This window comes from Castor canadensis, chromosome 10 (genome assembly GCF_047511655.1).
Source record: "Castor canadensis chromosome 10, mCasCan1.hap1v2, whole genome shotgun sequence".
Taxonomy (NCBI): Eukaryota; Metazoa; Chordata; class Mammalia; order Rodentia; family Castoridae; genus Castor; species Castor canadensis.
In genome coordinates, this window is record NC_133395.1 from 126795721 (window position 1) to 126811280 (window position 15560).

A 15560-nucleotide genomic window follows, 5' to 3' on the forward strand; every position below is an offset into this window, starting at 1 on the left:
CTACCGTATTTCAACAGTTCTAAGACAGCTTTATTGTAAGGCACTGCATTATTTCACTTATCACTAAGAAAGAAAAACAAAAAACACTGCCAGTTCAACTAACATGACACCAATTAAACGATGAACCCTATTTTCAGAAGTACACATGAAAAAATATGCATCTTAGAATTGATGAAATACGGTAATACTGTAACAATGTGACATCTTACCCAACATATTACTTGATGTAGAGCACTTCAAACTACTTTGCATGAACTCTAAACATAAATGAAAGGAGACATAAACATTTCCAATAGCACACCTTTAGTTTATTGACCTACGTAAAAAAATAATAGGTCTTTAAAAGTCAGAACAGTAAAAGAATATGCAAAAGGGCATTTGATTCCAGAAGGCTATACAAATATGCAAAAAAAGGAATAAGTTATTTGTTTTTGCTTCGGTTTTTTTCCAAATTTTTCCCAAAACTTCATTTTTAATGTTACAAATGACTAAGGACCAGTTTAACAAATCATTTTTATGTATATATTACATGCTTTGGAATACAGATAGAAAATGTTCCAAAAAACTTGTTCAGAAACTTCCCTATTCACAATATGAACAAGAACCTTGTATAAAAGGGGAAGAGAAAGGAGCACCTTTTATGGAATTTTGAAGCAGAATAAAGATGACAAAGATCAATCTGGAATAAAGAAATCATTTGTTCTAAAAAAACAAACAAAACCCTATAATAAACCATAGCTAATTATTCTTCCAAGGAAAGTATGAGGTAGTTTTAGCCTCATAATTCAATCTACTGCAACTTGGAATAATTTTTTTTTTAATGCCAATTTTGTGTTTGTCACTTGGTGACTCAGAACTACTTGTTGAAACCAAGCAATATGTTTAATTTTCTAATATTCACCATTTTAAGGCACGCAATGTATCTACAATGATGTGGCTTTTTGTGGTTGTTGGTGGTGGTGTTTGGGGTCCTTTCTGTCTTACTTCAAAACATTTTCAAACTCATGATTATAAGAACTTTGCACATCAAGCCTACCATATTAAATGACAGGCAAGGTGTAGAGTTACCAGCCTGGACAGTTTATCACCATGAACATGGTAGAGAAAGAAAATAGGAGCTCAGTGACATTGTACCATAGTAGGTTCTCCAAGCAGAGTTTGTCAATTATTCAGTGGGGTGCTTCGTTTTTCCCAATCTGCTACCATAAAGTTATATTACAGGATGCTACAGCAATAAGTCTATCTAGAACCCATATCTTGGTGCTTATGAAAAACATCACTCTTTATAATATTCTAAAAACATTTACACTCATTCAGAACTTCATGAAAATCCAACTTCTCTTCAAGTAATTTTCCAATACTGTCTAAATTGTCCATGTAGAAACAGCAAGTCAGTCTTCATCAGCTCACAAATCCAGACCTTGTGATGGTGAGCCACAATGCAGGAGCTTCTCATTTTCCTTCTCGCAGCATTTTAAATTGTGCTCTGAAATCTCCTGGTCTTCCTTTCCAGTGGGACAAACTCCCTGAATGCACGTTCACAGTTTTGATGCTTGCTTTCAGCAACTTCGAATCCCTTCAAAAGTGCTTGCTCTGGATACAGGCTTCACACTGAGTCCTCTCTTGGCAATGGTCCACGTAGGGTCAGACCTCGGGGTTAGGTAGGTGCGTGAAGTGTGAAAGGTAGGTCCTCATTCAGGGCCTTTGTAGGGCTTTGTGTGTGATTCACTTCCAGGGCCACCTAAGTCTCTTCACTGTTTGATACCTTTAGGTTTCTAAAGTCAACAGCCTTCTGGGAAGACATAATATATTTTGCAAGGCACACCAGTGTGAGAACGCAGTGCTTGGTCAAGAGGTCCAACTGCATTCAGACTAATGTTCCAGGCTTTGAATCTTCATGCCAAAAGAGCCTCTGCTCACTACTCTCCAGGCTGTCTTCCAACTGGTTTCCATCTGTACTGTCCAGTTGACTGGTCTCTGTGTATTGTCTATTAAAGGGAACCAGAAAAGTTACTACTTGTGATCATTTTTGCTCCTGCAGTACAAAGACTACTACATTCAAAGAAGTTAGAAGGAAGCACTGTTAAGAAAAACTTTCCAAAACCTACAGATGAGGCAAAAGATGACTCAAGTCTTTTTCCACATCACACTGGACCATTGTCTAACACATCCATAAAGGGATTGTTTGATTCTCTAGGGAGCTATACCTTTGTTTAATTTACATTTACCATTGATAAGGGCCCAGATTGTATTAAGTTACAAGTTAACTAGGAGGTCTTTGTCTAGAACAAAAACAAATAACTTCTGTGTCTTAGAAAAAGATTACAGGTTATAATCTGATTGCCCTGTAGGACATTAACTGACTTGGTATTTAAGTTAGCAATCTTATTCTAGCATTCTCTATTTCATTGTCTTGAATTCTCTTTGAACCACCATTACCAATCTATTGGTTCTGTTTTTAATAAATGTACTACATCTTCAACACATGCTTATTTTTAATTTATTTAAGTCATATTTTAACTTTCAAAAAAAGTATATTTTGACTACTTCTTAAATCTTCTTCAAATTAAGGGAATACACTATACAGTTTTCTTAGAGACAACGGAAAATATTTAAAGGCAGCACAGGTATCTTGAGACATGTGTCACATCCCATGGTTTATGGGTCAAGTATAAACTGGCAGTGGCCCAGAAAAATGGCATCACATTTTAAAAATGTAAGCCTATTTGGATGGTATAGTCAAATGAGCACACCCTATTATGCAAACCAATCTGATAAGCAAAACTTTATTATTACAACTACAGATTAAAGTAGGTTAGATAGTTAGTAGATTTTTCTATTTTAAACTTCAAAGGCTTTTAGTAGACATGATTAAAAGCTTTGGAAACAAATACTATGTAACTCCAGGGTTTTTAGTATTTTCATGGAACATAAAAGCAAAGTCAGATTTCATAACTTCACTTATCAGTCAGAGCAAGCAAAACTCCTGCTATGCAAGAAGCAACACACAAATTTGAGGACTGTACTTACTACAGCTGGCTACACTTAGCAAAAGAGAATTTAAAACTGATCTCATTTCTGGAGACACAGCCATGCTCCGGGACAGAAGCCCTTGGCTTTGCCTAGTAACAGGTAGAGTTAGATGGGGAAGAGGAAAGGAAAAGGAAAACAGGAAGTGAAAGAAAAAAAAGTTATTTGAAAACACACTTTGCAGCAGTAGAGCCAAGAATCTGACTGTAATGACATACTCAGTGGCATAAGAGATTTCAACATTTCTACTTTGGATGTTTATGTCAATGACAAAGCTTACTAAATGACACTGGGGAAAAATTTATGTTGTTATAAATTTTTAGCTTTCGATAGTATTAAGAGCTAGGTACCATGAGGAAGAGAGTCTCTCAATAATATACACTTATTAAAAAAAAGAAACACTGATGCATTGCTAAGCATTTTAAAACTTTAGCTTGAGGATAAGATTTTTATCTGTCTCTTGAAACCTATTTTGTCCCTTACCTTAAAACTCATGTTTTCATAAAGATAATTCATGTAATTTTAGAGCAAATTTCTAATGCTTAATTGATGACTGTTCTTATGCTTGTCTTGTTAATAAATTAAGTTAAAATGATCAGATTGTATCATAATTAAAAGCCTACCTTTAATCTCTGAGGCTGTGGGGACAAATCTTTCTGGAAAGTAAGAGCTTAAAAAAATACACTTTTTTAGGGGGAAGGGGCGGGGAGGTAGGGGGAAGAAATGACCCAAACATTGTGTGCACATATGAATAAACGAAAAAAAATACACTTTTCAATTTAACTCATTAACCCTACTTTTGGAAATCATCTAGAATTCAGACAAATATTTTGCACAAAAATGTTAATTTGCAGCATTACTGACAAAATAAAAAGCAAAGACCTAAAAACCATCAATTGTTCAATAAAGTATGGTATATTTGTTAATTGGTCACACAAAGTAAGGCTTAAAGAGTTAAAAGAAAAAAAAGGAACCTATTTTTGCTATGCTCTTAAATTTTAAAAATGGGACATAAAATTTCATTTACAACATAACATATAAAATTATATCTACAATATCATTATGATCATGTTAACAATGAATACAGGGAAAAAGGAGAAATGATGAATGTTACTAGCTGCTATCTGTGGATGGTAGAGTTAGGGCTACATTATTTTCTTCTTTACTCCTTTATTATTTTCCACAATGAGGTCATAAATGAATGCACACACAATAGGGATCTGTAAATAGTTTCTAATTTCCTGTACATTATGTCCCCTCCGACATCTGTCTCCCTATTAAGCCATCTTGGGCTGCCTGAAATACATAGGCAGACTTGCTAAAAATAGATTTTTCTCTAAAAACTTTGAGCACTTCCCAAGTTCAATGAAAGTAGAGTTAAGGATATTAGATTTGTCTTATGCCTGGAGTCAACAAAAAGGAAAGTAAAATTGTACAAACAGGAAAATCATTTTCAAATGAACTATACAAAGTGATTAGAACTGAATTGTAAAGGCCCAGTTTGGGGCCAGTCATTTTGGTTCATTTTCAAGCATTATTTACATAAGTCCAAACCATGTGACATCCTCTGAAGTAGGTTTTCACTAAAAGTCTATTTTGAGCACACCCTTTGTTGAGTTGAGACAATTGGTTTAATATTTCAAGCCAAGAAAAATTCCTGCTGAATGTGGAGAAGAAAAAGAAGGCTTTTGTGAATGACTCCCCCTAATTTGCTTATAACCCTAAGTGTCTTAATCAGGAAGGGCTAACCTTTCTAGTTCATCAGTGCAGACACCTTCGTGAGTTAACAGTCTCCGTAAGTCTCCTCTACCTGAAGCAGCAATCTGACTTAAAGAAGTCAAAGTTCAATTTTCTAAAAATAAATAAATGAATAAAATAGAAAATGCTCTACTTCTAGGGCTGTGGATTGTGTTTTGTGAGAAACGACTGTATCAAACTTAATTCTTCCTTTGCAGAAGAAGAAAAATGTGATGCATAGTTTATAATGTCTAAAAACTCCATTATAATACACTGTTCTTGTGTTTTTCCTCTAATAGTTACAAAGAACTACTTTTTAGCATAAATAGGACAGCTGGCAGTGTCTGTTGCTTTTTAGTGAACACAGGGTCAGACACAAAAAAAGCAGCACATGGTTGAAATCAAGCCGACCAACTGTCTAGGAGGGACCTTGGTATGAACAGCCTTTCTGGAGTAATTTTTCATGCAAGGTTCCAGAAAAGACCTAAATGGACATTCATTATCAATAATGCAGTTTGAAATACTGCCTTTAAAAAAAGAAAAAAATCTGTTTAGACTCAGACTTTAAGAACAGAGTGTAATTTGAATGAGCTAGATTAAAGGTCATCAAACATTTTCATGAAGCAGCTGTATTTTTGGTTTTGCTGACCATTTGCTGTCTGTCACAACTGTCAGCTTTGTCCTCACAGAGCAAAAACAGTTGTAGCTAACACACAGATGAATGAACATGGCTATTTTCCAATGAAATTCTATTTATCAAACTAGGTGGCAGCAGTTTGGCTTAAAGGCCAGTTTGTCAACCCCTGGGCTAGATGATTTAACATTCACAAAGTAGGGTTGGATCCCTAAATTATTTTTTTTTGGAGGTGGGTGAGGTATACTGGAGCTTGAACTCAGGACCTACATCTTGAGCCACTCCACCAGCCCTTTATTGTGATGGGTTTTTTTCAAGATAGGGGTCTCACAAACTATTTGTCTAGGACTGGCTTCAAATAGTGATCCTCCTGATCTCTGCCTCCTGAGTAGCTAGGATCACAGGCATGAGCCACTGGTGCCCGGCCTCCCTGAATTCTTTTGAACGGGACCAGGCTCCTAGAACCTGAGCACTGTTTTCTCACCTGCTTGGAGAGGTCAAAGCATTGTACACACTGCTGTAGCAGCTGGGGTAAGGAGAATGTACTGGAGTCTCGTATTCAGATAGCCCTATGGTTAACTGGGTCCTCCAGCTCCCAGAAGCATTTGTAGAAGACACTAGAAATAAAAATGGAAAGAGAAGTAAAATTAGTTGAAAAATTCAAAGTGAAAACTGTTTCAGTCATTTAGATGGGCACTGTCATCAGCTGTGTACAGAGCAGGGATTACGAGTCCAGGTTCTTTTTTTGTGTGTGCTGGTGCTGGGGATGGAACCAGGCCTCACCCATGTTTAGCACACCCTCTACCACTGAGTTATACCCCTAGCTGAGCCAGGATTTAGAATCCAGAGAGTTCCTATTTCAATTTGGTGACTTAATGGCTCAGTGTCCTTGGGCAAATAGCTTACTCTTTGTAAGCTTCAGTTTCCTCATCTGTAGAGAGAGGATAATAATATAAATGCATTCTGTACAGGTATGCTACTAAAACTAAATGAGATAATTATGAACATTTGTAGCACTGTGCCTGGCACAGAGTAAACACAAAATGATAACTATTACTATTAAAGAAAATCAGGGAAGAAGGTTAAATGAAAGACAAATTTGCCATTAAAAACTTTTTTTTTAAATAAATAACCCAAAGACAAGGAAAACAATTCTCACACATCAAGAGAATCTTCCCTCCCAGGCTCTGGTGGTTGACCACTCAAGGCTTTAGAAATCAGCTCAGATAATAAGTGTGCTGGAGGCCTTTGTTCCATAAAGTGACTTGTTGAGACTTGACTATTGCCCAGCCAAAGTCAACACTGACCACCAGCAAGATCAGTGTGTGTGTATATATATATACATACACATATATGTACATATTTGTCTTAAAAAGAAACGATGGGTGTGGCAGGGAGAAAAACTGGCACAGGAAGCAACTCAAGAAGAAAACAATTTTATAGAGGGGGTGGAACTGGGGAGGACAAGGCCATAATTTGGAAGCAAAGCCTACTGAAAAACTGTCACTGGGCATTTGTGATCCTCTTTGTAGAACCAGTCCTGCCCCATGCCTAGGATGTACAGGTGGCCACAATGTCATGCTCATTGTCCAAGACTCATAGAACTCGTGCTGCTCCCCATCCCTCCTGCTCTGCTCCACTTCCTGTTCCTGGCCATTGACCTATTCCTTTTTCTCTCACACCCAAAAAGTACCCATGATCCCTGTGGGATAAATACACTTCAAAACTCATCCGTGGTCCTGGATGCCACACAGTTTTCAACAACAGATGTAGGATGTTCACTGAGCTTCCAAGATCCTCTCTGAGCCCTGTAGAGGCTCTGAGGCTTGGTGGTTACAGAGTCAGAGCTGAGGCAGACTCCCCACTCCACCACTTACTAGCTTTGGGGTTTGGGCAGAGTCATTTAAACTCTAAGCCTGGGCTGCAAAATAAGGAGAAATAATAATAAACCTAACAATAGCATTTATGCCACAGAACTGCTGCATACATTAAATAGGAGAGCATATTAAGTGCTGAAGATACCATGAAGCACAGCAAGCTGCCAACAAACAGTAGTTGTCCTTACTGCTAAAACTGAGTCACAAAGTGAATCTTCAGGTGGCTGGGAGGGACTCTAGAAGTCCTGACTAAATGAGCAATAACTGGAAATGTAGCTCTTCACAAGAGTCATGAATGTCTGCTGTAATACATTTCTCTGGCTACAAAATGGAGACAGGGATGAGGAACATTCTAGGAGGGATTTCTGGGAGCACTAATTTCCTCCACCTAACTCCTGAAAAAAGTGATGCTCTTGATCTGTGGGCCAAATCCTGCTGGAGTCAGCAGGGTGCACACCAGGTACGAACCAGTATGTGTTGACTCAATCTTCTCATTTGCCCCAGATACTCAGCCAACAGCCAGCAATGCTAAGGCGGTGAACTGTACCTGCTTCTCCCTGGGGCATTCCCCAACCCTGTGCCACAAGGACAGTCTACAGGCATCTCTACCCTCCTTGTTTGCTTTTATCCTTATAGTATACTGCCCAGGTCTGGTCTGTGAAAGTTGTTCAAGCAATGCCCAGAACTTTAAGGGGAAGCAAGGCATTCTCTAGATCAGACCCATAAATAACAAGCACTAACGACAGGAGACTTTTCATGTGTGAGATGTGGTCACAGATGGAACAGCCCTAGCAGAAGTACAAAGTCCTATACAAACAGGAGAGAACTTGAACCCAAACATAAATCTCCATGGAAATGCCTCTTGTCAACAAAACTTCTGAAACTTTTAAAGGTACAGTTCAGCTGACTGTTCCACCATGACTCAGGAATCCCCATACTCGGTCTCACTCAGGTGTCATGATTAAGGGAGGAGGCTGGACTTGCTACCTCAGGTTTTCATGCAGTTTGAGAACTCTTTCTTTTCTTAGAGTTTGAAGTTGCTGAATCTTCCTTCATCCCTCGGGCTATTGACTACAATCTGAGCACATGGAGGCCAGGACCCGCTTTGGCACTTGGTTTTTTATCTCGGGCTTGCCTGCTCCTTTCCTGAAATCATGAAACCCTACTTGCGACTCTTCCCCAGTCCTCACTTCTCTACTTAAGAACTTATGGTGTATGTACTGGGTTCTTCCAAAATGTTAGCAGAGGTGGCCAAACTCAACAGAAAGATTATAAAGGGAATATCTTCTCTAATCAAAATTATTTCTGAAAATTCCTTCTTTTTTTTTTGATGGTGGGAATCTAGTTCAGGACCTCAAACGTGGTTGGCAAATGCTCTACCACTGAGTTACTCCCCTAGGACCCCAATTCCTTAAAATCAACCTCAAGAAAAGTAGAATGAATACTAAATTAAAGTACTTAGAAAAGTGCTTACTTAATGAATAGCAGGTCCTATCAGAATTACTGAAGCCTAATGTGGGTACTTGAACATTAAAAAACAACTTTTAGATTGATCAAGTCCTGATGGTCCACGCAAATGGACATGCAATCCTAATGTTTTGCTGTTTACCTGATGGGTTTACTTTATTCTTTCAAAATACCAAACCCCAATGACCTGAACCCATAAGAGACGTGGTTATTAACATTTAAGGACACAAAGCAGCGTATAGACCAGGTGCTCCACAAATTCAGAGTTGAACTTGAATCTATAACTTGCTGTTTTGTGTTCTCTGGAAAACTGCAGAGAACTTTTCAGGTTGGCAATTCTTATTGTGGTTCCCCTAAATGGCCACCACGTTAATGACCTTGGGGACTGAGTTCATGATTCTGGGGAATAGGATGTACATTGACCTTAGGTATCATATGCTTCTCACCTGAAGAGTAGGAGGATGCTCTGCTGCTTGGAGAACAGGGCACCTGCAGCCCAGCAAACCCCAGGCATCTCTGTGATCCCCTGTCTGAGTCAAAGCTAGTCTGTGGGCTGGGTCCTTGTTCCTTCTGCCCAGAGGCCCGCTGGTACCAGCCACGCAGGTGCTCAGCAACTAAGGCCTTGTGGATGTTTTTGGTGATGTGTTCAGATTTCACAGAAGCCTTCCTTGGCAGCCGGAGAGTTGCATACGGGTTATGGGGCACACGGTCCACCTCGTCTTCATGAAAGGATCGGCTATAGTCCCTTTGGTGGTCATATCCATAGTGGCCTGAGGATCGGTAGGAAGGATTGACACTGTACTGTCCCTCAGTGTCATTCTCATAGATGTAGCCACCACTGTAATAAAGGTCACACTCTGCATATGGCGTGTATCCTGCAATGTAGTAGCTAGAAGAAGGCGGCTCCTGACTCTTTGCATAGACACCATTCCTCAAACTATCCTTTTGTGCTAGATTGGGCATGCTTCCTGAATTTGAAGTAGAAACATTCTGCTTCTTTGACCTTCTTCTCCCCCTGGTGCGGGTGTCCAGAGTCTGGGTGGTGTAGTACGGGCCAGCAGCAGGTGTCACACAGTAATACTCCGTGCTTGACTGGCTGGTGTAGGAAGACCCATCATCGAGGATCTCGGTGCTGCTGCTTCTTTGGGATTTGGAAAGGGAGAAAAATGGCTTATCATTGTCCATCTCAGAGAGCAGGTGGGACTGGGACTCAAGGCTTCCACTCCGCTGACGGCAGTGCTGAGATGCAGATTCAGGTCTGAAAGAGGAGAAGGATAGAGGTGCACATGAAAGAAGGAAAGGAAAGGAGGGTTCAAAGAAGGTAAAAGTACACCGTGTTGAATGATTTCATAGTTCTTGAATTGCGACAATACTTTTAAGGTCCCCAAGGTTGATTAGATTCTGCCAGTTATAAAGCCCAAATCCTTGCTTGAGGGTAAGAAAGATGTAAGTGATGATACACAGCCTGTCTAAAGCCTGAAAGCACCTGTGGTATGTCTTTGGAGGGTCCTCTCCAACAGCGTATAAGCATAGGTTAGATTAGAAAGGAAGGAGCCTTGCATGAGGGAGTGGAGCCTGGGCCTGAAGTCAAAGACATTGGCCCCAAGTTATGGCACTGTGTTTCCCAGTCGGATGAACTTGGACCAGATGTTTAACCTCTCTGAATCTTGCATCTGTCTTTGTAATAGTGGATGAAAACAGTATCTGATATCCATTGTACAAAAGGTTTGTCGCAGGGACTAAATAATATAGTACATATAAAACATCTAGCACAACACTCAGTAAATACATCGCCTTTGTTATCTTCACCCTCGCCATTCAATAATTAATGGTCATATCTGGTTGGGGAAATTAAGTTACTAAAAATCCAATATTACCTGGACAAATCAAGCTCACTTTTTTTGGTGACATATTTGAAGCTCTAAGTTAGCAGAAAATGTGGAAGAATGAAACAGGGCCTTATTGCAGAATGGCACTTAAAATGATTTACAAAACACAATGAAGTAAGACAAACACTCAAACCCCAAATCCACAGAGTCAAAGCAATGAAATGAAGCTCTTACTCCAAGTGGGTGCTGCTGTAGGCATTGCGGGTAAGGACCGGCGTGGTGGGCATGCTCCGTCCTCTCTGGGGCCTCCTCTCCAGAGTTTTGTAAGGGCTGCTGTGTGTTGACAGCATTTCTCTGTTATGATTAGAAAAAAAAAGAAAAAAGAAAGAAGTCAAGTAATGTTGAGCCTTTCAACACGTCTTGCAGGTATGTCATAAGCGGATGGAAAGTGAGCACAGGGACAATGATGGGAAGGGCTCTGGTTAGCATCCTGGTGGGTTCTAGGTGAGGTTTAGGGGAAGCACATGTGGTCTGATCTCTGGGTCATAAACAAGAAGAGAAAAAACTTTTTTTAAAAGAGTGCATTCACTAAAACAGACTGAAAACAACCAGAGTAGGGGATGGCAAACCCTTTTTCTATGAATGGCTTAACAGTAAATAGTTTTGGTTTTGGTCTCTGTATAGACTACTGACTCAGCCCTTGTAACGTAAAAGCAACCACAGACAATCTGTAAGTGAATGGGCATGGCTGTGTGCCAATAAAACTTTATTTATGGACACCGAAATGACAATTTCATGTCACAAAAAAACAGTCTTAGTTCACAGGCCACACAAAAACAGGGAGCGGGGTGATGTGGTTTCTGGGCTGTTGTTTGCTGGTTTCTGGACAAGAGAACTTAGATCACTTAGATCACTTTGCTCACTTCCAGGACAGTGAGGACACAAGTTGAGGCTAATCTTTTTAAATTAAAAATAACTTTCTAAGGGGCTGGGGTACAGCTCAGTTTAGAGCACATGCTTAGCATATATAAGACCCTTGGCTTTAAATGCCAGCACCAACCCTTACCACCAAAAAAAATTCATTTTACAAAGGTTAAAAAATGCAGCCAGGCATGGTGGCACACATCTCTAATCTCAGCCCTCAGAAAGCTGAGGCAGGAAAATCATCAGTTGGAGATCACATAGCGAAACCACATCTCAAAAAAGAATAATAATAATGATAAAATAAGGAAGAAAAATAAAAATAAAATTTAATAAAATTAAAATTTAATTTAAAAATAAAAATAAAATTTAGATGTCCACAATCTGATATTTTAAGATGCAGCCTCAGATACAACACGAAATGTTTTCATAGATTTTTCCTAAGCATATACAAGCATCTATACTTTATATCAATGAAAAATGGGATCACACTCTTATCTATCTATCTATCTAGCTATCATTTCTCAATATTTACATCTTTAAAAAATTTAATTATAGTTGACATTTCACATTGCTTATTATTTGTCTACAATATGATTTAAATGACTGTGTAGCATTACACTGAGTGGTTCTGCCATGATTTATTTAAGCATTAGTTGAGTATTTAGGCTGTTTTCAATTTGTTGCTTGTATAAAGAACGCCGTGGTAAACATCCTCTAGTTAACTAAATCAATGGTAAAGATTCCTACAAGTGAAATTGCTGGATCAAAGAGTAAATCCATCTGCAGATACTGGGGATGTAGATTTAAGATAATGACTTCTAGCTTTAATTCTTCCTTTTGTTGAAATAGCTTTGTTTTTCCCAACTGAAGAAGCATTTGTCTGGTGCTTCTCTAATGACTGAAATGTTCTGTGTCTGTGCTGTCCAATGTGACAGTGCCCAGTCACATGGGGCTACTGGGCACTTGGCATGTGCCTAGCACAACTGAGGAACTGAATTTTAACTTGTATTTACTTATAATTAAATAGGACAGCACAGCACTCTCCCCTTGGGTCTCTACTACTTCAGGGAAAAGTTTCTGAATGTTAACCTACAAACTGGGGCCAGTGTGACAGGTTTCATGAGTCTTTTACAAGTAAAAAAAAAAAAAAACTGAACAAAGTATAGGCTATATTTTCATAAATCAAAATTCATTTAATCTGAATAATGCTCCTTAATTTTAAGATTTATTTCTACCCTTGATGACATGACGTATAGCATGCTGAAAGAAACCACATCAAGCGTGTTAGATGTACCTAGATTCGAATTCTGACTCCCACATTCACTAGTTGGTGAACCCAAAGAAATTATTCCTGGCTTCTGGTGTTCATGTATTTATCTGTACACTGATAGAAGGAGTATCTGGGTTGTAGTGAGGATTAAATTCATTAATATGGTCAAAAACACTTCAAATGGCAACTGGTACTTAGTAAGTGTTCAATAACTACTAATTTCATCTCAATTTTATTGTTTCTATGACAATAATGCAGGGAGGTGCATTTTTTTTTTTTTTCAGACAGAGTCTTGCTATGCAGCCCAAGCTGGTCTCAAACTCTTGATCCTCCTGCCTCAGCCTCTCGAGTGCTGGAATTATAGGTATGTACTACCATACCTGATTTATTATTGATATTTAAATGTCATTTTGATAGTGGATTCATGGTGCTGTTGGTTTGAACATTCGTTAGGCAATGTAAATTAGTGGTCATCCCATCTTAGGTCCTAATTTTTTATTAAAAAAAAAAAGTCTTTAAATCCATTCAGCTAAATTCTGGGAACCACACTGGTCTGTCACCTACTTAAACCCTGGTCTCACTGTCCTGATGCTATTACCTGAGACAATTGAGAAAACAAAAAATATATCCTCGATTTTACACATTTAAAAGTGAATTCAGGAATCAGAAGTCGGTCCTATCCCTTGGTTTAGCACACTGGTAGTTAATGAGAGTTTTCTTAGAGCATGGTTATGAAACCGAACTTTGCACACTATCGCTGCCACAGTTTGGACTTGAGAGTCCCCAAAGGCCATGGTCACCAACTGTGGTACTGTGGGAAGCCGACAGATCTTTAGGAGATAGGGCCTAGTAGGAGGAAGTTATGTCAGTAGGGGCGTGCCCTAAGGGGATCCTGGGACCCAGCCCCTTTGCTTCTCAGTCACCAGGAGGTGAGAAGCTTTTCTCCTTCGTGTGCTCCTGCCATGATATCCTGCCCCACCACAGGCCCCAAGTGACCATGAGCTGCAGGCTCTGAAACCATGAGCCAAAATGATCCTTTCCTCCTTGTAAGTTGTTTCCTTCAGGTATTTTATGATGGTGATGGAGAGCTAACACAATACCTGGATCTAGATAATGATTAATGATCTTATAACTTAATATAAAACAAATAGGCTTCAATATCAAGGGAAGAGCCAAATACAGCTTTTAAAGACCTCTTAAAAACCCTTCCCTTGGCTGTCAACAACAAATCTCTTGGTTGGTTTCTCTGCCTCAGTCGCATAAGAGAACTCTTTCATGAAAGGCAAGGAAAAACAAGCAAAAATGTGTCATCATTTTGGAGGAAAGAAATCTTTCCTCTAAAGAGGAAATAACCTTACTCTGAGATGCTAACTTTACTATGATAACCTCTCACCTGGATTGCCTGGTGTCCACAAATTGTTCATTGATGGATGACTTTCTGAAATGGATTCGCTCAATACCAAGAGACTTGGGAGGAAGAATTCTTGGAGAGTGAGGTACCGAACTTGGTCGTTGTCCAGCAAGGGTAAAGGAGTCATTGGCTAAAGTAGGCAAATGAATGAATGAATAAAGATGAAGTAAATAAGTCAATGTAACACCTTGCTAACCCCTTAAAAGATAAACCAGAAGATCCGATGAACAATGATGATGTTTTTAGACATAAATAATTTTTAAGGAATTAATTTTTATATTGTATACACTAGAAAAAAATTACCGAATATCCTTCTGGGGCCTAAGCCAACTTTTGCCAGTTCAACAGGTGCCACTCTGAGTAAGGAAATCACTCAAGTGGAATACTACACCTTTAAAGAAGTTTTATTAAAAAAAAAATCTCCCATGTGCAAAAGGCCAAGGAAATAGACTGAATCCTTATGCTTGCCTTTAAAGTTCTTAGGCTTCTTTGGCCAGAGGCTCATGTTATCATTGAAAGGGAGGAAAGTGATTTATTCTGTACCTTAGAGACTTGTTATGTCTACCAGTGATATTTGCATTTTCAAGGAGGACTGGTGAGTATTATGCACCATAAATTTTAGGGGAAGATAAAGCAGTGGGGGGAGGGTGAGTGGAGGGGCAGTGGCTCCTGGAACTCTTCAAATTACACAGAGAGCCAACCAACTAAGTATAAAGGATTATAAGGAAATACTAACCCATTCCATCAGGTAATGTACTAGACTAACACAGGTCACTGTAACAGCTCTAGCTGTATGAAGTGACAAAATGACATGTAATCCAATGTATGAAACATGCCTTTCTACTTAAGGAAAACAAAATAAACTCCCATTTCTCTGTACAACAGTGATAATCAAAATGTACACTATAGTTTCCTGGTTTTGATATTGGACTCTAGATATATAAAATGTCACCACTGGGAAAAAGCTAGGTGAAGGACTCTCTGAATGGTTTACACGATTTGATTAGAGTCTTTAACTACTTTAAAATAGGAATTTTTAAAAATTCAGCAAGGCCTTAAAATCCTTACTGAGAGACTTACTTATGGTTTTTGATTCTATGAAGTCATATGATTTGGATGCTTCCATTTTTTTTTTTTGGCGGTACTGGGGTTTGAACTCAGGGCCTCACACTTGCTAGGCAGGTGCTCTACCACTTGAGCCACTCCATCAAGCTGGGTGATCCTATTTTTAATGCTAAGTTAACCTGAGTAGATGGTAATCATATACATCCTTTCCCAACCATTTTGCATAAATATTATTCTACTCCCTGCCCCCCACCAAAAACCAAGTAAACCTTACTTAAATTTAAACATTATCTTAATCTTTCAGAATATTTAATGT

The 15560-nt window shown here is 38.9% G+C and overlaps 1 protein-coding gene across 5 annotated transcripts in view; it reads right to left on the reverse strand.

Annotated features, from left to right (window-relative positions):
- Positions 1–286: 286 nt before the first annotated feature.
- Positions 287–15560, reverse strand: part of Frmd4b (FERM domain containing 4B) — a 310928-nt gene continuing 295654 nt past the window's right edge. For all 5 annotated transcript variants that reach the window (XM_074044207.1, XM_020171320.2, XM_020171322.2 and 2 more), the window contains 5 exons: positions 14162–14309; positions 10809–10928; positions 9192–10003; positions 5886–6018; positions 287–1988 (listed from right to left, as the gene is read on the reverse strand). In XM_074044207.1, the coding sequence (XP_073900308.1) occupies positions 1868–1988; positions 5886–6018; positions 9192–10003; positions 10809–10928; positions 14162–14309 (1334 nt within the window). In that variant the 3' untranslated portion in view covers positions 287–1867. The remainder of the gene's footprint in view (positions 1989–5885; positions 6019–9191; positions 10004–10808; positions 10929–14161; positions 14310–15560) is intronic.